At 36.0% G+C, this 24,930-nt stretch overlaps 2 protein-coding genes across 2 annotated transcripts in view; one reads left to right on the top strand and one right to left on the bottom strand.

The window, feature by feature from the left end:
• The window catches only part of gpam (glycerol-3-phosphate acyltransferase, mitochondrial), a 33,359-nt gene extending 19,417 nt beyond the window's left edge, over positions 1-13,942 (bottom strand). The window contains exons 1-10 of the mRNA XM_015036247.1: positions 13,734-13,942; positions 11,499-11,629; positions 11,231-11,350; positions 9,953-10,026; positions 6,502-6,615; positions 5,437-5,568; positions 5,260-5,359; positions 4,744-4,880; positions 4,568-4,667; positions 590-802 (exon numbers count right to left, since the gene is read on the bottom strand). Of these exons, the coding sequence (XP_014891733.1) occupies positions 590-802; positions 4,568-4,667; positions 4,744-4,880; positions 5,260-5,359; positions 5,437-5,568; positions 6,502-6,615; positions 9,953-10,026; positions 11,231-11,350; positions 11,499-11,582 (1,074 nt within the window). The 5' untranslated portion in view covers positions 11,583-11,629; positions 13,734-13,942. The remainder of the gene's footprint in view (positions 1-589; positions 803-4,567; positions 4,668-4,743; positions 4,881-5,259; positions 5,360-5,436; positions 5,569-6,501; positions 6,616-9,952; positions 10,027-11,230; positions 11,351-11,498; positions 11,630-13,733) is intronic.
• A 1,506-nt stretch (positions 13,943-15,448) lies between these two features.
• LOC106949754 (60S ribosomal protein L19) lies at positions 15,449-18,222 on the top strand. Its single transcript, XM_015036235.1, has 6 exons — positions 15,449-15,543; positions 16,403-16,509; positions 16,593-16,715; positions 17,629-17,749; positions 17,830-17,940; positions 18,029-18,222. Exons 1-6 carry the CDS (start codon positions 15,539-15,541, stop codon positions 18,153-18,155), a joined length of 594 nt encoding a protein of 197 aa, XP_014891721.1. The 5' UTR covers positions 15,449-15,538; the 3' UTR covers positions 18,156-18,222.
• The last annotated feature ends 6,708 nt before the right edge of the window (positions 18,223-24,930 follow it).

The raw sequence follows: 24,930 nt of genomic DNA, 5'->3' as shown, positions 1-24,930 counted from the left end.
TCTGCAAATGAATCCTTTGCTACAAATGATCAGATGTACGGTAAGGTAAATTTATGTTTTTGCATTTTGGGCAATAAAACCTCTCATTTCCTTTTTAAGAAGCAATTTAAATATTTGCATCTTTTAATGCATTTCTAATATTGTATAAAAATTAAGTGATTAAATGTAAAAATTGCAAAATGTGCTGATCTTATTATCCAAGTAAATAATCATACATATACATAAATTTACAGTTCTGGAAAAAGATAATAGGCCACTTAAAATGACCAGTTGATTTTACTCTTTATAGATACACATTTGAGTAAAATGAACATTGTTCTTTTATTCTATGAACTGCTGACAACATGTCTCTGAAATTCCAAGCAAAGATTTAGTATTTATTTGCAGAAAATAACCCAAAAAAAATGTAGCGCTTTCAAAGACCTCAAATACTAATGTTTTAACTCAAGAAGAGTTCTGAAACCAATATTTGGTGGGATAACCATCAGGTTTTCAATGGGGTTCAGTGAAGTGGGCTCTTATTTTTTTCCAGAGCTAAATAAACGTTTGTCGCCAAAGCAAGGAACACAGGCATCGTCCAAGAGCTTACCAGCTGCTCGCTGTTATAGTTGCCTTCAATAATGCGGTCATACGAGATGCCAACTGGTACGACCAGCACGTCTCCGATTGCCCCTGTGAGCAGCGTGTCGACCACGATGGACAGCATGCCTGCGCGGGGTGGAAACGGCTTCCCGCTGCGGGACCGCGTACCCTCCAGGAAGACCTCCAAAAACTGCTGCTGCCTCAATAACTCCTCTGTGTACTGCAGGGGGATTGAGACAAAGAGTGCGTATGTGAGAGGAGTGGGCCAAAGGTCGATGACAAAAAGCAGCGCCCACCATTAAATACTTGAGGTGAAAATGTTTGCCTTTGAATAACAGAAATTAATCCAGGGATAACGAGGATGTGAGTAAAGCGGATGTAGGCTACGTTCGCACTGCAGCCAGATTTCCCCCCCCTTTAATGCGACCTGTAGCTGATCTTTTCATGACAGTCTGAACAACAAAGGTCAGATTCTGTTTTGAATGCGACCCAGGCCACTTGGATATCCGATACTTATGCGATTCAAATGTGACCTGAATCTGAACGGCCAGGTCGCACTCCTCCCACCGGAACGTTATTTATACGCGACAAACGTCACTATTCTGCGTCCTCAGACGCTTAAGCGGGAAGAAAAATAACAAATATGGCGGACTACGATAAGGATTAAGTTGTTAATGTGCTGGCTCCAGTTGGACAACTTCAAAATTGTAAGCTATGCTACACCGTTAGCATCCACGTTTATTTCTGCAAACACTGAGCACTACTACTTCTTCTTCTTTACTGAGCACGCTCTCTATGTGTGACGTTATTGCGCCCTCTACTGCGCATGCTGGACACTTTCAGGACGTTTGCAGTTCACACTGAAGATCACTTAAAAGTCGCTTATATTATTTGGAAGTGTGAACGATCACAGCAAAAAAATAAATAAATAAATAAAAAAACAATTTGACAAAAATTGGATTTGGGTCACTTCGGGCTGCAGTGAGAATGCAGCCTTAGTTCATAAGAAAAATAATCCCTGAATGCAACCTTTTGACTCGGGCATGTTCAGGTCACAGCTACGCAGCGTAACCATATCCCTCTGGATTTAGCATACTCACAGCTGTCTCTTAAGAAGAGAATTTGTTTCCTGAAATATAACATAGATAAGGTCACCGAGTTCAAACTGCAAAGAGAAAGAACATCCAGGCTCTAAGGGAGCCATTTTGGTCTTCACTGCTTCTGCATTTCTCCCTGTGGAATCTGATCTTCTGCTTGACAACATTTCAAATGTTGTAGCAAACTTGGATAATATTGTCAGTTCAACGAAAAAACCCCCCCCAAAAAAAACAAACTGGTGCTCGTCATTTTGAGTGGCTGCTTATGCGTCTTGCAGATAACCGTTATCTGACAGAGGGCGTGTAAAGTCAGCTCGACTGCACTCTTCAGACTTTTCAGTTTTAAAGCTTTATCAGCTACATATCAGCATTTAAACAGAAACATCAACATAATTTACAGTGTAGCATCCAGACTCGTTGAACTTAATCACATTTTGTTACGTTACTAATTTCTGTTTCTATTGCAATTTACAGTGAGAAGAATACAAAGTAGCACGTAGCTACGAAGCTGAAGTTGATTTTAAAGGGTTTTACTTTGTAAAATTGCTCAGATTGAGTCAGGTTGGATAGAAAGCATCAGATCTCAAGCGGATTTGAGTTTGGACTTTGACTAGGCCACTCTACTACAGTATATGAATATGGTTTTATGTAAATCACTCCAACGTAGCAAGTCTTCTCATTGCAAAAAAAAAAAAAAAAAAAAAAAAAAAAATGCTTTCTACTTGCAATGAAAGGCAGCTGCTTGCTGGATTTCATTTTAGGGTGTCAGATTAGGGTTGTAAAGATCCCTTGAATGATTCAAGTACCTAAATTATTAAAAATCCTTGAGGAAAATGTATTTGCCTCGTAGCTTCGTTAAATTATGTTTTATTATTTAGAGCACCGTGTTGCGGTTGGGTGACTGATTATGTTGCGCAGCGCTCTCCCTATGAGTTATTGACAAAAGCTACGTGTTAGCAGTAAAACGCTCAGTTTTCAAGTTTTGCTTGAAAACTTGAAAATCAGTTAATGACTCATCAATGTTATTAATTGATGATAATGTCTTTTTTTTATCATTTTTGGGGGCCCAATAAACATCCTTAAAGTGACTGGCGTGATGCCTGGAGTATGGCAGCCTTTCTCCTCCGAGAGCTGCTGCCTAGTGGTGGTGAAGAGCGCGGCGGGTGCATTTATACAGGTGAGCGGATAGACTGAACACAACGGGCAGCTGGGCTTTAGATAATAAAGCGTAGCTTTATGGACGAACTGGAAAATTAACCTCATATCATCCCGGTCTCACAAATGGGTGGCAGAGTGCATCGTGGCGGTACCTTCGTTTCTGTGACGATGAAGGTGTCAAATCCCATCGCTAACATAAACACAAAAGCTATAAATGGCTGGGCAAAGTGAGAATTCATCGATTAAATTAACTGAATATGAATACATAAACTAAAACTTAAAGTAGACTTTTTTTTTTTAAATAAGAGTGAACTTGCCTCTTTCTTATTAAACTGAATATAATTTCAGATTTTTATATAACTTTTCTTCAGGTTAACTTAGAAAGTGAGCTAATATAGTTACAGGTTAATTTTCTAAGCTACAGAAAAGTTATTCTTAGTGATGCTCAAATATGAAAAATTGGACTGATGTTGATATCCATTGATATCCATTAGTAACTCTGCTGGTATGTTAGCTTTACCAATATTTTATTTTATCAAATTTTTTTATTCGATTACTCGATTAATTAACAACCTATCAATTTTCTCTTACGGTTACTAATATTACTAAAATATTAGTTTACAGCAGCTCTATGTCAGATTACAGAGGCCTAATACAGGTACACACCACTACATATTTTTACATTTTATTTTATACTTCTTTGACATTTGAAGTGTTTAGCTGCAATGTAACAAAATGCAAAAAAGCTAACTTTACTTTTGAAAGCTCCTGTCATTTAAAGCTTCTTAAAGTGTTTAGAAAGTAGTTATTTACGGTTTTTCTCCTTCACTGTGGAACTGAACAGGTTTTCTGAGTAGAAACCTGCAAAGCTCTATTATCTGGCTGAACAAAAACAGGTTCTCATTCGGGTTCTGGGTTAGATACTCTCTTATTTCCTACAAAGCTTTTCATCCACACACAGAAACCCAAAACCTTCCACCTGTTTGAAAGGTGCTGAACCATAAAAGCTTTGAAACTTGCATTATGTGACGGTTTACAGGTAAAACATGGAGGCCGTTTTAACCACCTGAGCTAACTTGGACGTGTGCGGTCACAGAAGTTCGTAAACCGATCAGGAGATCTGAAAACGAATCCTTAAATTAAAAAGTCAGAAGATGCATAACTCGACCCAGGAGGTTTCACATCCCTGGATCAAATTTACTCAAGTAAACATCGGAGGGACATTTTACAGTGTTGACTGCAAATTTAGCAGGTTTGAATAACTTCTGATTAGAACAGTCACAATAAGCAATAAATCAATTAATCGCATGATAAATTTAGACAGACTCAATAATTTCCATTTGAATGATTTATTGGATTTCTCTTTTCTCTCTTTCCGCCAAAAACTGGATGACAAAAGTCTTCAGTCTGGTGCTTTGGTTTAAACTAGCCCCCTTTTTTGAGACTTTATTATTCTTTTTTTTTTGTTATTTCTGTTGTTTTGTTTATTTATTTCGGATATTTAAAATATATTCCAGTTGCAGTGTTAAATGTTCATTAAAACTTAAAGTTTATTGATCTTTTGAGAATGTGTTCTTGCATTATTATATCATCGTTTATCATGCAGAAAAATTTGCTGAAGTGACAGGCCTACTTCTGAATAAGAAGAAATATTGCGCTGAAATAATGTAAGAAAAGCAGAGAAGCATAAACATCAGCATCTCGTTGTGTATAAGAAAAAAACGACTTACTGTATGCAACAGCGACCTGTACAAAATGTCTTTCTTTCCATCCGCTGTCTCCTCCATTCTCCGCCGGATGAAAAATCCACCGAGTTTACGAATCACAGTGCTGAAAAAAAGAGAAAAGAGATTAATTTTGTCGGTATGTTAGGTCAAACTTTATACGAGGCTTTGCAGCTGCTTACCTGAGGATCGGGATGCTGAGATTGTTTCCTGCTGCGATGTGGGGCGCCTTGATGTTATGACAGAACAGAATCAGCGTGATGAGTAGGTAGTCGATGTGGGATTTGTGGACTGGGAGGAAAATCATGGGCAGTTTTCGCTGCAAAGACCAAAAATTTTTTAAAAATTAACTAAAGAAAAACTGCATCTGTTCACAGAAAACAATAAATTACAAATATGTGGGACAGAGGTTTAATTTTATCAGGGCTCAAGCACAATTTTCATCTCTAAATTGTTTCTGCAGACTCCAGTCCTTTTAAAAGTATCATAGCTTAAAATATAAGTATGATGGATGGACAATGGACAAACAGAAATGAAGTCTGAAACTTTTCCGTGAAGAAACTCTGGACATATATAGTTGTAAAAATCTACATGGGATGCAATACTCTAACTTCCTCTGAAGCCTAATGATAAGGAAGAGTAAATATGCACATCACTAAGCAAATTTTGTTGTTTCACTTTTGCAAAATGATGCTAACCTCTGCAGCAGCTTTCTTCACCATCTCCAGCTGTCCTTTGTGGATCTGGATGCTCCAAAAGAAGCCATTGAACAGCCTGAGGAGAACCCACCCAGTCAGCCTGAAAGGATAAAGTAAAGTAAAAATGGAGCAACAAGCCTGTCGTTCTTATTTTCTAGAACAGAACGATCCTAAAACCTGATGAACGGCGGGGAAACGTTGGCCACCATCTCCTGGAGGACGGCTCTGGCTTTCTGCTTCACTTTACTGACTGGCTGGCTGACTGGAGCCTCCGACTCTGCAGCAACCTTCGAAATGGTAGACTCCACCCTGCAGATTACAAGCACAAATCACAAAAACATCTAAAATCAAAAATATCTAGTGTCTCTTTGGTCTGTTTTATACGTTTTGCATTCACTATAGCTGTTACGCCGACTTTCTGTGATCAACAATCAATGAAGCAAATATAATAGGGGTGTCAAACTCATTTTCATTTTGGGCCAAATCCAAAATCTGAACATTCTTCTGGTTGCGCCAGAATGTATTGCTAAAACTAATTAAACTGTTAAAATACCAATAAATAGCTGTTCTTCCAAGATTTTGTGATTGTTTTGTTGTTTTTTGTGTTCAAATTACAAATTTTGTGATGCTAATTTATAAATGCTTGTTGTTTTTACAATATTTGCAGAAGTGTATGATTTTGAAAGTGACTTTTTATTAATGGCTGTATCAGTCAGGTAAGGCTAAGTCAGCAGTCACTTACATCCAAATGTTTCTGGCAAATCTTGAGAAAATTTGCAGTAAAAATTGGGAAAACTTTGGGGATTTGTTGATTTTGTAGATTTGTGAAAAATTGGAGGGACTTATTGATATAACTTAAAGTCTAAAGAGCCACATGAAAAGCTAAGGCGGGCCAGATTTGGCCCTCGGGCCTCGCGTTTGACACGTGTGCTCTAGCTCCTAAATGGAGCAGCAACAATCCAGCCAAATTTGCAGTATCGTAATCCCACCACACTTTGTGCCATCTGAAAAATGTAAACGGTTTCTGAAAGGGGAGACGATGCGCTTTCCAGCCAATATCAGGTTATTACGTTAATTTCACACACAGACATTGAAAGTTCCAGTTGTTATGGATAAATGGGCAAATATATTTACTCACAGGACATTTAAAAAACTTTGTACAATTAAAATAAGCAAAAATCTCCGGGCAGAGATTTTAAATTCAGGACATAGAGGGTTAAAAAAGGTCACGCCGACCCCCACCTGCTGCTGTTGAGCACATTGTCGACCACATTCCTGGTGAACATGTCCTTGTGGACGTCTCTTTCCGTAACGAACAGCACATAGCTGAGCCTGCGCGCCAACCAGCCCCGCTGTCTGCAGCATCAGACAAAGACAGACCAAAACACAAGGCATCATTCTTTTTCCCCTCATACAAGTGCTGAAAATACGCACAGGGATATCCTGGTGATTTAACATTAGCAGATACAATCAATAACTGGCACCCAGCTTTGTCATTAAATACAATAGCTTTAGTGATATCCACTTTTTTCCAGCGCAGTGTGTGCACAGCCAAAACAAACATTACCAACATATTTATTTAAGAATAACAGAGATCTATGTTGACCTAGTGTTTCCGTACTTTCCCCACACCAGATGGTCTCATAAAGACAATATTGTTATGGGTAAAACTTTAGGAAATCAAAGTTTTAATGAAACCAAAACACTTTCAACACTGCAAAAACACAAAATCTTACCAAGTAATTTTGGTCTAGTTTGCAGTGGAAATGTCCTAGCACACTTAAAATATGATAAAGTATCTTAAAAGTAAATTTTCAGCAAGATACAGAGGCTTGTTTTAAGTAAATAATTCCTTAGTTTTGGTGAAAAAGTTCTTGTTTTTCTTATAACATGGGAAAAATTTCTTATTAGTGAAATTATCTGCCAATCAGAAAAGTATTTTTCCACCAATATTAAACAATTATTTACTTAAAACAAGCCTCTGTATCAGGGGTGTTAAACTCATTTTCGCTTTAGGCCAAATCAAGATGATAAATGCTCTTAAAAGGGCCGGTTTTACCAGAATGTATTGATAAAACTTGTTCACAAATTGTTAAAATACCTGTGAATTATTAAAATTAAATAATATTACTGAAAATCTTTTCAATTCCTCCAGGATTTTGTGATTCTTTTTGTGATTTTTTTGGAATAAAAATAAAAGTATTTGTGGTACTAATTAATAAATATTTGCATATTTATGACAGTAAATGTGACTTTTTATTACTTGCTGTATAGCTCATGGATTATAATCTGACATTAATTAAGGCTGAGGCAGCTGTTAAGTACAAGTAAAAAAGTTTTTGACAATTTTTGAGAAAAAATCTGCAAAGAAAGTGCTGGGATCTGATTTTGTGTGAATTTCCACAATAATCCTCAAGACACTGGAGGGACTGATTGATGTAATTTGGCAGTAAATGAATGAAAACTGTATTAGTCTGATTGATAAGATAATATTTAAGCTCAGTCTAGAATCTAGAGGGCCACATAAAAAGCTACGGCGGGCCAGATTTGGCCCACGGGCCTTGCGTTTGACACATGCTCTATATCTTGCTAAAAAAGTTACTTGTAAGTTAGTTTTGCCTTACTTCAAGTGTACTAAGATATTTCCACTACAAACTAAACCAAAAATACTTGGTAAGACTTTGTGTTTTTGCAGTGAAATGATCAGTATCAGAGATCTGCTGTTAAAGTTTGAGTTTCAATTTTGCACCTGAGAATTGTTCAGTCGTGTTTGGAACAGATTTTTAACTATTAAATCCTCAAAAATTACTTTGTCTTCTAAAGTGAAAGTAAAAGAGAGACTGTACTGGCCGCTGTGGTCTGAACACTTTATCCCCAGACAGCGCTCAGTCTGGCAGAAAAAAAGCCTTGTAGAGAGCAGCTGAAACATTGGTCATTAATATTTATGATCTTTGAAGGAAAGTGCCAAGTTTGGGACGGAGAAGAACAACTTTTCTTCTTTCTCTGCTGTAGTGGAAGAAAGAATTTATCCAAGCAGTGTTAAAGATGAAAATCTCTCAGTCGGGTTTATTTAGTAAGCAGAGTCAGAGTCTTTTTATACCCAAACACAAACATGCATAAACAATTTAGAAGACAGACTGTGAGAACTAGCTTCTGCTTTCTATCCATGCAGCTGCAGACATCAGCTACATGACACCTCATGAGCATAATTAAAATAAAGTCATACAATAATCAGCTCAGAGACTCGTGAAACTTTAGAAACCAAAGTTCATAAGTGTTTTTGAATAACAAAGTTGTCAATAACATTTGCACATGATTAACCTGAGCCACACTGAAACATGGTGTGTTTGGAAGTAGCCTAGCTTAGCATTTCAGCATTTTATCAAGCTGTGCTGCAAAAGAAAAAGATAATTAAAGATTCCAACTATATGTTTAAAGTCAGATGTAAAATTATAAACCTATGAGCGTCTTAAGTGATGTGTTTTCAGAACAATATCGTAGCTTTTTTACCCTCATTAACCCCGAGCTGAAGAAGCCTGAGGCTGTCCTGCTGCTTTGGACCAGGATTTGACTGGACCGACCTGGATGCCATTTGTGAATAACTGAAATACTGATGATAAAATGCAGAATGTAGCTTTACTGCATCTTAGTGGCTCCAGGTTTTCAAGTACGTACATGGCATTAGTTTTACTAAGGTATCACACACCTGTATTTTTATTTTTTGCCCCTCAATATCAAGGAGAAAAAAACTCTTCTTGGAACATTCCCAGCTTATTTATTTATTTATTATGTCGTTGTTTTTTAGAATAAAACTACAAGAATTCAATATTTTCTTTTAATTTTAGCGCTCCATACCAAGATGATCATGTCCCATCTGACATCATGTGAATAGAAAACAGACAATGTGTTTTATTAAGGTAAAGCTGTAATTTTTGTGCATATTTAGGCCTGTCACAATAATCAATAGATCAATTAATCGCATGATAAATTAAAACAAACTCAATAATTTCCATTTGTTTCTTTTTTTTTTCTTTCTACCACAAACTGGATGATAAAAGTTTTCAGTTTAGTTTTAACCAGCCCTTTTTGTTTAAAAGACTTCAAAATTCACTTTATTTGATGTTTTATTTATTTATTTTTAATATTTAAAATGTCTTCCAGTTCCACTGTTAAATGCTCATTAGAATTTAAAGTTTACTGAACTCTTACCATTATATAATTTTAAAATGGCCTCCAAACAACAATATTATCGTTTATCGCAATAACTTCTGGAACAATTTATCGTCCAGCAGAATGTGTTATTGTGACAGGCCTATGTGTATTTACACCAAGTGTATGTTTAAGTTGTTTGAGGTTTTGGCGTAACTTTTAGGTGGTTGCATGTGTGCAGTGTCACTTGACAAACACGTTAAATTATTTATAAATCCGCCTTTCCACTGTGTCACAGATCAGGCCATTTGACCTGAAGCCATTCATTATACACACATTGCTTAGGAGCGCAGCACCTGCCTGACATGTACTGATTATATTATCTATAGGAGAAGCATCTTAAAGACATCCGACGCCAACAGATTAACTTATTCTTCTACCAGAGCTTGAGTTTGTTCTTCTTTTTGAGGAGCAGCTAAAAATAAAAACGGGTGTAGCTCTGACTTTGCTAACTAGTAGAAGAAAGAGATTGTCTTCCGTTTACCTCGTGTTGGTCTCGTTGATGTAGATGACGTTACGAAGGCCCAGAGATGGAATGCTGGGGTTGAACAATTGTTCCTGCAAAGAAAAAATAAGATCAAGCAAATTTTATTCCTTTTAGTTGGTTGAATAGATTTTATCAAAATGTACAGTCTTGCAAAAGCATCTATACACCTCAAGTTTTTTTTTAAAGTTACATTATGACTACAAACATAAATGCATGTTCATGTATATTTTTTATACATAAAAACCTGAAATATTGTGGTATGCAGTATTATTTTATTGCAGCAGCATTTTATTACACCCTGTCTGTATTTGACAGCTTTTCAAATGATTAGATGACAAATGACACTTCATGACAACAGTTGAAAGCATTCATGAAAACTCCTTCATCTTCATGACGGCTGTTATGTCATGTTTATGACAGTGTCATGTCAGTCTTATGCACACCACGTCAAATAAAGTTAAATTATTTAATGTTTTAATTAAATAAAATTTAATTAAAACATTAAATGGTTTACATGTATGCCCTCATGTCTGACCTACAGTTGCAGGAAGAATCTCACACATTTCTGTGCAAATAATTCAATGTGGTACATTGAAAAAAAAAGAAAACAGGGAAATGTGAAGGTGAGTCAGTGACACAGCAGTTATTAACGGCAGGAATTTTAATGATTTTATTGCTGAGAAAAGCCAACTGAATACCCATCATTCTCTCTATAATTCACCATTGGAAAACAATTAGAGACTCATTTTTATTTTGGGCCAAATCCAAAATCTGAACATTCTTAAAGGGGCGGTTGCGCCAAAATGTATTGCTAAGGCCTATTGAACTGTTAAAATATCAATAAATAGCCGTTACTCCAAGATTTTGTGATTGTTTTGGTGTTTTTTGCGTTCAAAATTACAGATTTTGTGATGCTAATTTAGAAATGTTTGTAAGGATTTTTTTTTACAATATTTGCAGAAGTGTATATGATGATGAAAGTGGATTTTATAAATGGCCGTATCGGTCATGGACTATAACCTGACACCAGGAAAGGCTAAGGTAGCAGTCACTTAAACCCAAATGTTTTTGGCAAATCTTGAGAAAATTTGCAGTAAAAATCGGGGAAAATGTGGGGATTTGTTGATTTTGTGTGAATTTTGCAGATTTGTGAAAAATTGGAGGGACTTGTTGATGTTATTTAGAGTCTAAAGGGCCACCTAAAAAACTACTGCGGGCCAGATTTGGCCCCCAGGCCTTGAGTTTGACACACGTAAATTAGCAGAGGGACTTTACCCAGCTCTGAGGTGTACAGGAGTGACAGCATCGGCCCACAAATGGCCGCTTCCTGTTCAGCAGGCCCTCCTTCCACGTCATGGCACAAGAGCGCAGGACTGACGGACTGGTGCTGCGGTCCTTGAAACACAGCCACACAGAAAACTCAGTTAGGATGAAAGCAGAACACATTAAAAAAGACTTCAAAAGGACCACACTTTCAACATTTGGACTAATTTGTAGCTGTGATTCCATACAGCGGTACAGTTAATTTGCACGTTTGACTTACAGGGTCTTCGTTGGGATGTTTCCAGCTGTTGCACCACTGCTCTCCATTGCTGACCGGCAGCAACGAGCCGTCGGGCAGCTCCATCTTCGCTGCTGCCTCCTTACAGATCACACGCACCAGATGCCTGCAAGCTGGGGAGATTTTACAAACATCAGCCTTGAGAATATACTACCCATTCTGTGAAGAAGAGTCTGCATGTCCCCTCAACTCGGGACAAATTCACCTCCAAATAAAACCTGATTTCATTTCCTACCTAAATGTTTTCACAATTAGATCTCATTGACTTATTTGTTTTCATATTGCGGGAATTTGTCTTGAGCACAACGTCGATTAAATTATGCGCACACAAAAATCTGAGCCTGTATTTTACATTTTTTCAAATTAATGGATGTGCTTTTTAAAGGTCCCAAGTATTTGTACGACTGCAACATTTCCACATTTTGTTATGTTACAACTAGGCCTGTCATAACAAATGCTGCTGCACGATAAATTGTTCCAAAAGTTATTGCAATAAACGATAATATTGTTGTTTTGAGACAATTTTTAAGTAATATAATGGTAATAGCATAATAATGCAAAAATGCATTCTCAAAGACGAATAAACTTTAAATTCTAATGAACATTTTACACTGGAACTGGAAGACATTTTAAATATCCTAAATAAATAAATAAAGCAACAAATAAAATTTATTTTTAAGTCTTGGTAAACAAAATTGTCCTTCAAAAAATGGGTTAGTTAAGACAAAAGCACCAAACTGAAAACTTTCATAGTCCAATTTTTGGTTGAAAGAGAGAAAAAAAAGAGATAAATGATGAATCATGCCAATGGAAATGATTGAGTTTGATTTAATGTATCATGTGACGAACTGATTTATTGATTATTGTGACAAGCCTGGTTTCAACTCCTTAAAATTCAGTTCATTTTTGGGAAGGTTTTATTCAATAATCTGAGAAATTTGATGAAAAGACAAATGGATGATTTACAGAAAAAATTATGCTACTGAATATTCTGAGTTCCAGAAAAACTATTCAAAATTTCATTTAAAAGTTTATCCATACCTGCGATATCCAACAGTGTATGATGCAACAGGAAACAATTTCACAATAAATGAAGCTTTCCTTCTGACTAATCAAAAAAGAACTTGCCCCAGCAAGCTGAGAGAACACACAGGTAGCATGAAGTAAGCAGAGATCCAACAAATGTACACTGTGAACTAGGTCAGTGAGTCACTTTATGAATGAGTGCAAAGCTCCTAAACATCATATAGTGTGTGTGTGCCAGAGGTGGGATAAACTGCATCTATTTAAGACTGTCCAGCAATGGATTACCGGCACTCTGAGCTGCAGTCCCTTTAAGGTGCTGTGATCCTAGAAAGTGATGCAAATGCAGATAAAGAAAACTGGATTTTCAAACAGGCTAGTGACCGAGAGTAGTCCTGCAGATGGGGTGAGTTTACTGGGCAACAAGCTGGATTAGGTAACAAATAAAAGCAGGCAGAATGAAGAATTACGAGTTTCAATACAAAAGCAGGCCTGATATAACCAATTACGACCATTTACGTCATAAGAAAGGTGGAAAATAAAACTTTAAAACAACAGAGAAATTATGTACTGTTCATACCTAATTAAACAAGATTAATCTTAAAGCGAGAACATGCAGACAGGAGCACATATTGTAAATACAGTGTATGCACACCACTGGGTTAATCCGTCTCACACTGTCTGTAATAACCAGGTCAAACAGGAGAGGTCTTTGTGACAGATGGGCAGTGCAGACAACAATAGCACAAACCAAGCTAGCCTCACCGCACTGTAATTTCGCCTCTCCGGAAAGAAAACTCAAGTATGCGCAGAGTTATTTAAACGTGTCCTCAGGAGTTTCTGCTGTCACAGTCTGTAGCTCTCTGCAAGGCATGCTGCTGCTGCTGAGCTTCAAGGGGGGAAATCCTTAAACAGCTTAATCAGGCAAAGTCCGAACATTACATTAAGTTATCAGTGAGACCAATAAAAATGAGGATCCGTCCGTCATAATGACTGGAATGTAAATTCAGAGGCATCATGTAACCGTGTCAACAACGTAGTGTGAACCAGCGCTTCAATACAGGTATTGTGCCTTTGACAATACACGAGCTGCACCGGCTACTATCTCTTCCTCAGCGTTGGCATTGTGGATGCTAGCATCAAGGTTAGCTACAACAAAACATGCTAGCGAGAACAAAACCCCCCACGACTTACCTTGATTATTCTCTTACGCTGAGTCATATTTCAAAAATTAAGCTCGTTGAAAATACACAAACCGGCATGCCGCTGAGCGTTTTACCACCCGGAGCAGTCGTTCACAAGCTAAAACTGAGAGGAGTGGACAGCACAGCGCTGACGAGAAGGGATGTATGACAAGAGGCAAGCGCACGCCACCCGGTAGCCGTTTTAGGAGCAGTTCTGCACTAGCGCTGGCTGCCGCTAGGGGTCAGTGCTGTGCCAGCTAAAAAAATGCACTTAGAAACAGTCGAAAACTGATTTTTACGTACTGTATATAAATAAAATATAAACCTTTTCTCACTGTCTGGCACATTGAGACAGGAAATATTTGCTCTGGCACCAAATATTACCTGTTTTATTACTAAGCTTGTTTCTATGACCATTACTATCTACAGTAACTCTTCAATTAAATGAGTTACAACAACGTTTAATATCCCTTTGGGATCAATAAAGTATTTTTGAATTGAATTTAAAATGACACAAAGATTGAAATATTTAGATATTAAAGAAACCAAATTGAAAAGTTTACAAGCATTTCATAGTTTTTGATTATTGATCATCACCAAAGACATAACAAAGCCATGTGACTTATGTTTTCCTCCATGAGTTTCTCATGTTTACTAGTATTTTGGTTTACTCCTCTTGAAAGAACTCAATGGTTATGGGGATGTACTGCCAATCTGATGTTTGTGTTTTTATGTATTTTTCACTTTTTGTATTGATGTTACTTTTGTGTATCTATGGTTATTGTCTTTTTTAAAGTATTGTTTTTGTTGTTGTACTGCAGCCTTGCCCCTGCTTCCTAGACAAATTTTTCCTTTGGGAGACTAATAAATTATCTTATATTATCTTAGCTTAACTGGTGGTGCTAAATCAGATTTAAAAGCTCCTTTTCTCACTTTCTCAATTCTCTCCATATATTTTATTTGGAAATGAGATCAGGGTTTGTGATATCCATGCCAAAATATTAAACTTGTTAAGCAGTTTTAAATTAATATGCTTCTTGGTCCTTGGTCTTCTGTTTGTTCACTGATGTTCTTTAACAAATATCTGAGATATTACATGACAGCAAGAATTATATAATAACTAGATGGGCTCCATATACTAGTTAAGTGTTACATAAAGCCAAATGGTTATACCAGATTCTATTTAGGGGTTTACAAATGTACAAATGCAGGTCACATATGTCACATTTCAAGATGTGAACTGTTGTGAAAAAGTTAATTATTTTACTTACACTTTACAGCTCTCCACTACTTCATATTGGTCTACCACTGAAAATCAAAATGACTTATTGAAGATTGTGGATGTACTGAAATATTGTGAACACTTTCAAATACTTTTGAGAGGCACTTTACCAACAAGACCATATTTACATTAACTTTATATATCAAAATTATTCAGAAAGTATAGTTTTTTAATGTAAAAACGAAACTATTTTTACAGTTCCCTGAATAGATTGAAGTGTCACTTCAGAAAGTCTTCTGCGGCTTCTCGTGGTTGGATTAGCATACTGCATGTTTTTGGACCGTACCACTGTGTCCATTGAGAAATAATGGAATACGCTAAAAAAAAAGGTATATTAACATACTATAATAAATATCTCCATAATTTTAAAATATATTTTAGCACAATACCACATATTTTATTCCATTATTCATTTTATTGTAAAGAACTAGACAATTATGATACAAAGTGAACGAGTCACCCATCTTTATCGCTGAAATGGTACAGTCTCCTCTCGTTCTATTTCCTCCGTTTCTGTCAAGCTATCGGTAGCCATGAGGTAAGGCAGATATTTGTTTACCCACTTGTTAGCTTTTATCTGTATCGTGGTAAACAAAAATGTTTTTGGTTTTGATATTTAAACTTACACAATTGACTCTGGCTCTTGTTTAGTTTCGGTGAATGTGATAATTTCACATAGAAAGCCGCTTTCGGCCTGTGTTGGAAAGCTAACTATGCTAACATGTAACCAGACATGTCAGAACATGAATCCACTGCATGGCTGCGAACCAGCGACACTTCACTCTGATTACTTATTATTCTCTGCCATATGAACAGAAAACTTTATTTTCTTTGGATTGTTAAAACCTAAATTCCAGTAACCAAACAACGCCGCCTCATTGTGGTTTTCATATTTTAGTTTACAACCTGGGTTAAAGCTGTCTGTTTCTACAAGCAACCACAAAATAGAGTTTTTAGCTATAAAATTAATTAGTTAGTTAATGTTGCTTAACCTGTCACATTGATTTCCCCAGTTCTAAATGTATAAGGTGCCACTGACCTAAAAACAATTGGTGACAGTCTAAGATATTGATAAGTCAGTGATTTTCAACTGAAAATAGTTGAAATCGATTTATTTTAAATATAGCTATCTAGTTATTTTCCAGCTGTTGCTTAGTAGAAAGAGTAGTTGTCTTGTCAAGTTCCCTACTGATCTGTGTACCTATCAATGCATTAGCATGCCTCATATTCATTCATCCATTAACCAATTTCTGTTCTTCTAATTCATATAAACGTTTGTATTGTTTAACAATGGAGTAAAAGCATTGAGTGGTTTGAATATTTGAGTATTTTGAGTGTGAAACGAGTCTGAATCTTATTTATCCACCTAATATTTGTGGTTATTTTTGTACATAAAGCATGCTCAGGCTCCAGAAGCGCCTGGCCTCCAGCGTCTTGCGCTGTGGCAAGAAGAAGGTGTGGCTGGATCCCAATGAAACAAATGAGATCGCCAACGCAAACTCTCGTGAGTTCAGAATACAGTGTGAAGCGTGTGGTGTTGTCCGTAATATCCTGCACTTGTCTTATTTCTCTGCGTTTGTGTTGCAGGGCAGCAAATCCGAAAACTGGTGAAGGATGGCTTGATTATCAGGAAGCCAGTCACCGTTCACTCCCGTGCACGCTGCCGCAAGAATACTCTGGCACGCCGCAAGGGACGTCACATGGGCTACGGTGAGTTATTACAAATAAAAATTACTCTCTGTCCTTCAAATTCACTTTCAGCCACTTTAACATGGTCAAAGTAATCTATATTTTATTTACTGTGACTTGCAAAAGTAGTATTAACTCCTGAACTTTTAGACTTAATGCCATGTTTCAACACAAACCTGAATGTATTATTTGGGGGGCGGGGGGGATTTTATGCCAAAACAAAACAGGACATGAATGCAAAGTGGTAGGAAATTTATACAAGATTCTAATTTTTATTTAGTTTTTACAAAATAGAATCTTAAAGGTGTGGATCTGTGTTATAGGCCTGTCACAATAACCAATAAATCAATTAAAAGGGTGATAAATTAAAGCAAATTATAATTTCCATTAGCATGATTTACTGCTTATTTCTTTTCTTTCTCTCTTTCTACCAAAACTGGATCATTTTGGCCTCAACTAGCCCTTTTTTTGAAGAACAATTTTGTTTACAGAGTTGTGAAAATTCATTTTATTTGTTGTTTTATTTGTTTATTCTGGATATTTAAAATGTCTTCCAGTTCCAGTGTTAAATGTTCATTAAAATTTAAAGTTTACTGATCTCTTACCATTATATTACTTAAAAATGGTCTCAAAACAACAATATATTATCGTTTATCGCAGTAACATCTGGAACAATTTATTGTCCAGCAGAATTTGTTATGACACTTGTAGTTGTGACAAGAATTTAACTTTTTGGCCAACATGGAAAATAATGGAGTGGGGAGGAAATATGTGCAGTTCTTTTGAAGTTTGGCAGTGATATGACAAAATATGACTTTAAATGCTTGGTTATAGATAAATTTAAGATTTAACTGTCACTGTGTGCATGCAGATTGTAGCTCTACTTGTTAGAGTTTCTGAATGAGCTTTACATTTCATTATATTTCCCTCCCAGGTAAACGAAAGGGTACAGCCAACGCTCGTATGCCAGAAAAGTTGACATGGATGAGACGTATGAGAATCCTGCGCCGTCTTCTTCGCCGCTACAGGGAGTCAAAGAAAATTGACAGGCACATGTATGTGGGAATCTCCGTTAATGTGGTGAATAAATGTGTGTTTCACTTCCTTTTACTATGAATACCTGTCTGTATATCAGGTACCACAGTCTCTATCTGAGGGCGAAAGGTAACGTGTTCAAAAACAAGCGTATCCTAATGGAGCACATCCACAAGCTGAAGGCTGATAAGGCTCGCAAGAAGCTTCTGGCGTAAGTTTTCTCGTCGTTTTGTTTTTCTTTCGAGACAACGACCTGACGTTCTGTTGCTGAAATTAATTTCTGTCGTTCACCTGTGCAGCGACCAGGCTGAGGCGCGCCGCACGAAGACGAAGGAAGCCCGCAAACGCAGAGAGGAGCGTCTCCAGGCAAAGAAGGAAGAGTTCATAAAGAGCTTGTCAAAGGAAGAAGAGACAGCGAAGAAGTAAATGCAACATGTAAAAAAAAAATCTGTCAGGTTCAACTTTTGTTGTTAATAAAATTCTATGAAATTAATTATCTGCTTTTGTTGTGAATATTACTTTCTGGAGGAAAAAACAGAATTGTAAGGATTTTTGCTCAAGAAAATATGGCTGTGTATCCACATCAGTCCAACAGGTGGCAGTAGAGCACCACGTCCTGTCACAATAGACGCCTCAATGTTTAGTTGAGTGTGGTCCGATATGCCTAAATGCAATTACCTGCATGATTTATTTACAAAAACAGGCTGTGCAAGGTGGCATGTTCGGTTTCCAAAGCATGAAGATGCTTTACAAATCAAATTATCAATTAAAAATACAATTTGGTAACATAATATGTAAGAAATCGTTAATTTGTTTGCTTGTATTGCACATAATGCAATGCATTGCATATCCAACTGAAACTTAAACATTAGATAACATTAGTGATATTTTTTTCTGTATATTGACAAACAAGAATATAGTGTCTTTTGCAATTTACACTAAAAGGATGTTAATTATATTTTGAGTAACCAAAGAGTACATAATCGTCTCCATGTCATTGTGAAATACAATTACAACTGGTATCCTGTAAAATATAATAGTTTAATTCAGTTTTACTGTTTTTGTAACTGGTTAGTTTTTAAAATTGTACTTTACAGCAACATAATGTAAATAATTTGCCAATATATACTCTGCACATTTTTACCTAGCATATGGTGCGACTGTAATGTCAAAGACTCAGTGATTTAGTACTGGAATTAGAAATTACGGTATAAGAAGAATACAAAACACATTTAACAAAAGAAGCAATATTGTTGCAGCTGCACAAAAATCGAGAGCTGGCGTTGCAGAAACCAACTCGATGTGTGTAATTTGACAGATAAAGTTTTATTCTTTAACTTACATTTATTTATATTCCAAAAATAAATAAGTTTGATATGTGAACAAAATATCAACTACCTGTTTTTATCCTCCAGGCGATAAGGAACACTTCATGAAATGAAAAGACGATGATAATGAAAGGATTATTGTCTTTAATTTAGTAAGTGATTGTTAAATCAGGAAATATAACCTGACTTTATATAATTTGGTAACAGAGCAATATGTAATCAACTCTAGAAATTCTTTATTTTCTTTCTTAAGAGCTAAAAATAGCTTATTTGTGTTGAAACTGTATTCTGGTTTATTACTACAAGTGACTAAACGCTGACTGCACTGACATTGAACTAAGACCCCAGACAGCTATTGATGTTTTACTATTAATAGTTTCCTATGTTTTTGTTGCTGTTGTTGCTTCTCCCTCAGCAAAAAACACCACAGCATCCTGAACTGCTGCGTCGGTTCTTCACACAATCACATCATGCAGCCAAGATAATCTTGCAGCTCTTTTGGTAAAATGTTTCTCAAAAGTTAACTGTTCGTAGAAACACATGTCCTCTTGAAGTTTGTAGTCGGGGTTTTCCCGGCCTCAGATGAAACATCTTGATGTTTCTAAAGTTGAAACATGTCAGAAGATTGATTTAATAAAGCTTGCAAACAAGAAAAAAAACAAAACCATTTTATTTTTAATTTAAATTTGGTTTCAGATAAAGTTGCACCTTATATCTTGAATCAGTTATCTCAATGTGAGTGTGTGCAGTATTCATGATGCAAACGTCTGCTTGGAGGACAATAATTGGATTCCAAATGTTACGAACTTGCATTGTACATGCTAATGTAATATTTAGTCAGTTGGACAGAGTCTCACGGCAGCAGATGCTCTTGGTGAGTGGAAATGACATTACTCAAAATGTTAGAGGAAGAGAGGAAAGGCACATCACATCTGATAGTCATTGCTTTTCGGCCGGACACGATAAATTCTGCTGGACGATAAATTGTTCCAGCAGTTATCGTGATTAACAATAATATTGTTGTCTTTTGAGACCATTTTTAAGTAATACAGTGGTAATAGCATAATAATAATAATAATAATAATAATGCAAGCACATATTCTCAAATATTAATAAACTTTAAATTCTAATGAACATTTAACACTGGAACTGGAAGACATTTTAAATATCCAAAATAAATAAATAAAACAAATATAATGAATTTTGAAGTCTTTGTAAACAAAATTGTCCTTAAAAAAGGGCTAGTTGAGACCAAAGCACCAAACTGAAAACTTTTATCCTCCAGTTTTTGGTATAAAGAGAGAAAAAAACAATCTAAACAATAAATCATGCCAATGGAAATTATTGAGTTCGTTTTAATTTATCGTCTGATAAACTGATGTATTTAATCTTGTGACAGGCCTATGCAATATGTACCAATGTTATCGTAATCGTAAGATTTTCTAAAAATGAGTAGTGCTAGAGAATCCAGGAAAGCTTAAATTTCCTTCTGCACATATAGCTCTACCAAACATTTAATTTAACCCCACATTCATTTATTACCAATAATACCAAATGGATCATCAAACACAAAACCAATCCTTGTAAATAACTGTGGTCTCTGCTGGAATGTGTGGCAGGAATTATTGAAGGAAAATGTGTTGTTTTTTTTTCTTTTTCCCCACAGCATGGCCGTTTTGAATGCATTTCTTCATTACCATGAGGCAGTGCTATTTCCTGGAGCGTGAGTCTTAATGGGATTAGATGAGGAGAGGAATATGAGCTGAAATGAAACACCGCTCTTTATTGCATTTGGCCTTCAACCCAGGCAGGACGAATGGAGCATGCTGTGAAGTTAAGGAGACCCTCAATAACAATCAACATAGAAGTAATTAAAGAAAAATTCATACATATAGACTGAATACTGAAAACATTGACACCAAACTGACAATGTCATCCAACATTGTCAATTTGATGACCTGATCTTTCATTGCTTTCTTCTGCCTTCTCATCCCATCTATAACAAGTTAAGAAGTTTTCACATGAATGCAGAACAAAAATTACTGTTGTTGCTCCAAATGCAGATTAATTGAGATACGTTTGAATCTGGGTTTCTTGGGGCCTAAGAGTTATCATGTGAACACAGTCACATGTAGGAAATGCTTCTAAAAAGTGTGCCGTGAATTTATTTTCATCCTCCTCAGAACCACGCTGCTCGTCTTTTGGAAAATGTCTCAACCAAATTTCCATATATTCTAGCAGCGAAACGGGATGGAGCAGCCACAATATGGGGTTTTGGTCTGGATACTATGAGTTAAACCAGTTCATTGTAGCTCAGATTGTGTGTTAGGATTGCTGTCCCGGCTGCAAGTGGACCTCTGCTCCCGTCTCGGCTCTTATGCAACCTCTGGATTGCCCTGTTTTTTCCTTATTATTCAAGCCGTGACATGTTGTCAGTAGTTCAAAGAATAAAGAATAATGTTCATTTTATTTAAACATATACCTATAAAAAGTAAAGTCAGAGAAACTGATCCCTTTAAGTGGACTGTTAAATTTGTCAGAGCTGTACAGTAGAACATAAACCAGAGAGATAGGAGTCAGTCTACTTTTTTAAAGTGACGGAACATCTTTTTGTATTTTACAACCTGCCAAAGTGATTCAAAATGGCAGCTCTCCAACACATTTTCTTCAACCTAATAAAAAGAAACCTTAAGTTTTTTAGTTGAGTGCTCAGGCACGTTTGTGACTTAAAAATGTGTAATAAAATTTGTTTGATCTTTTCATTCCCTCAAAAGCACAGATGTCAAACTCATTTTCATTTTGGGTCAAATCAAAATCATGAATCCTCTTGTGCCAGAATGTAGTTATAAAACCTGTTCACAAACTGTTAAAATATCAATGAATTTTAAATTAAATATTAATATTGAACACATTTTTAGTCCCTCCAGGATTTCATTATTCTTTTTGTGCAGTAAAAATCAAAGTGTTTGTTGTACTAATTTGCAATATTTGTGCTTATTTATGACGGTAAATGCGACTTTTTACTCGCAGTATAGATCGTGGTCTATAATCTGACATCAATTAAGGCTTAATTGGCATCAGTTAAGGCTGAGGCATCTGTTTAGTGAAAGTAAGAAAGTTTTTGACAATTCTTGAAATAAATCTGCAGTAAACTCCCAATTAGCGCAAAAAAAGTGCAGGGATTTGTTGATTTTGTGTGAATTTCCACAATAATTCTCAAAAAACTGAAAATTGATTGATATAATTTGGCAGTAAATAGTTAAAAACTGCATTAATTTGACTGATAAGATGATATTTAAGCACACTCGGTGTTTAGTCTAGAATCTAGAGGGCCACATAAAAAGCTACGGCGGACCAGATTTGGCCCACGGGCCTTCAGTTCGACACATGCTCAAAAGAATAAAAACACAAGATTTTATTTTTTAACTCAGACTTTCATAATTCATCCGTCAGAGGGCTGGAGTACGGTTAGCGGAGCGGCTTGGATTGTAACCTGTGAAGCGATCTGACAGACATACGTAGAGTGTGAGACAGATTCACAGTGGCAGCAGAGGAGACCATATGATGCTGGAAAATAAATCTGAACAGACTCGAAGCTGGTAACAAATCTTAGCTTTCAGACGCTGCACTGCTTCAGACGCTTCACACGTGGAAATATTTGATTTCCATCAGCAAATATGCAAAGGCACACTGTAATGTGATGCAGTAATATCTGCAGCCCTTCACTTTGTCGTGAATCTCATTGCTAAAAGACACTTCGAGTTGGACTAATGCTGTTGTCAGTAAGGATTTGGAAAATACAGCCAGAGCTTAAGAGCAGGCAGTGCTTATCAGCGCACACAGCAAAATTAATCCACGCTGTGACAGCTGGACTCTGAGAGCTTTATTCGACTGTAAATTAGTCAGATGGGGACAGTCATCAATAACTGGTAGGCAAAATGTAAGTAAAATGCAAAATAAAGTAATTTTTTCTTGCTGCATAATCAGATGATTCATTTCTTTCACAGCCTGCTGGAAGTGTGTGGACTTCTTTGAATAATGTATTTGGTAAAATAACACTCATTTTTTAAGAGATATTTTTGCTTTAGCAAAAGCGAACCTGCTTGAATCATCTGGACAAAATACCTGGAGCATAGATTAGCTGTACTGTAAAAAAAGAAGAAAAAAAAACACGACACTGCATCTCTTCTGCGTGACAGTGATAAAAAGATCCAAAGTCTCTGGGGAGGAAAAGGGAACAAAGCTGGAGTTGAAGAAGAAGTCGGTGATTACTGAAGCTGAGGCGCAGAGACAAGACGGCAAACATCGTCACTGTAACCGTGGCAGGCAGCACATCCAATGCATCGCTCATCAGAACAGGCACTGCAGAGAGGGAGGTGCATTTCTTCAACAGGAAAATCAATCAAAGTGAAAATGCTCAAGTCTGACCAATGTGCGCATGGATTGCACTGGTCAAGAGCCAAAAAACTGGGGGGTTTTCATTTGTTTTAGGGTCATTTTGATATCCTGAAAGCAGAAATCACATTGGTTTTTACTCAGTCAGGTCAATTTTCTGATCTATGGAACAACATATGCATCAAAATGCATTACTTGTTGTTACACGTGGATCGGGTTTCCTGAGAATCCATCAGGACATAAAGAGATGGAAAATTTAGCACAATGAAGACGTAATGTTCAGTTTACATGTACTTACCCTTATAAGTATTTATTACTAAATTTACAGAAATCCAACTTTGTAACATTTAATTAATACACTCTGTTAGAAAACTTTTTTTTATTATTTAAAAACAACGACACTAATGTTTTAACTAAGGAAGTGTTCAGAAATCGATATTTGTTTTCAATGGAGTTAAAATACAGGAAAAAAACAAAACAATATTGCTCAAGTATAACAGAATAATATACATTGTCAATAAACAAATGTTTGAAAACTCACTAAAACCATCATCAATAGAATTTGATTGAAATCTCAGGTGACTTACAGTTAATTTAAAAATGTAAATATTGTTTTATTTTAAACAATACAACAAGGCTATTGATGACTTAGGTTAGCCATATCGTCTGCTGCTGTTGGTTTATTGTGTTTTATCAAGTACAAAGTCAATGCAGCCGTCTACCAGAAGCTTCCTGCTTCCCTCCACTGATAAACTTTATAGACCTGCTATAACATAATAACTTATGTTATTTTGAAAAATAACATAAGTTATTTTTCAAAATAACTTATGTTTTAGAAACAATAATTAATTTGTTGTGAATAGATTAGTGCTTTTTTTGTCTGGTAACGAACTGCCACGAAGTGTAAATCAGATTTTTACTTTTGTGTTGAATATTTTATAATATATTTTTCATCAATGACAAACGAAAAACCCAAAAACATTTTCACTTTTCTGTAAAATTCACCAACTGCACCATTCTGATTAAATCTGAAGTTTGAAAAATAATCTGTTGCTAAGAGATGAGCGTAATTACTGGTAACAAAGTGCCACGAAGTAAACATCTGATTTTTACTTTTGAAAAATTTACCAACTTTAAATTTCTTGTGTCTAAGCAGATAAGTAGTATTTCAAAAGAGCTTATGTTTTATAAACAATAATATTACTTGTTATTAATTTGGTATTACGAGATGAGCATTTTTTATTGTAACTAACTGCCACAAAGTATAAAGCAGATTTTTACTTTTTTGTTGAATGAATGTTTTTTAAAATATTTACGATCATTGACAAAAAAGAAAATACTTTTCTGCAAAATTCACCAACTGTACAATTCTTGCTAAGTAATATAATTCAAGTAGTATTTCAAAAGAGCAGAAGAAATCTTAAGTTTTTTGAAGAATAATCTGTTGCTAAGAGATGAGCGTCATTGCTGGTAACGAA

Source organism: Poecilia latipinna, unplaced genomic scaffold, assembly GCF_001443285.1.
Source record: "Poecilia latipinna isolate Pla-1442-1.1 unplaced genomic scaffold, P_latipinna-1.0 Scaffold22, whole genome shotgun sequence".
NCBI lineage: Eukaryota > Metazoa > Chordata > Actinopteri > Cyprinodontiformes > Poeciliidae > Poecilia > Poecilia latipinna.
This window is presented reverse-complemented; position numbering and strand designations above follow the sequence as displayed.

Bases quoted from the DNA above. Each gene is read 5' to 3' on its own strand.
- LOC106949754 (XM_015036235.1), top strand. The intron at 16,510-16,592 runs GTGAGTTCAGAA...TTTGTGTTGCAG, and splicing joins GATCGCCAACGCAAACTCTC to GGCAGCAAATCCGAAAACTG. The intron at 16,716-17,628 runs GTGAGTTATTAC...TTTCCCTCCCAG, and splicing joins GGGACGTCACATGGGCTACG to GTAAACGAAAGGGTACAGCC.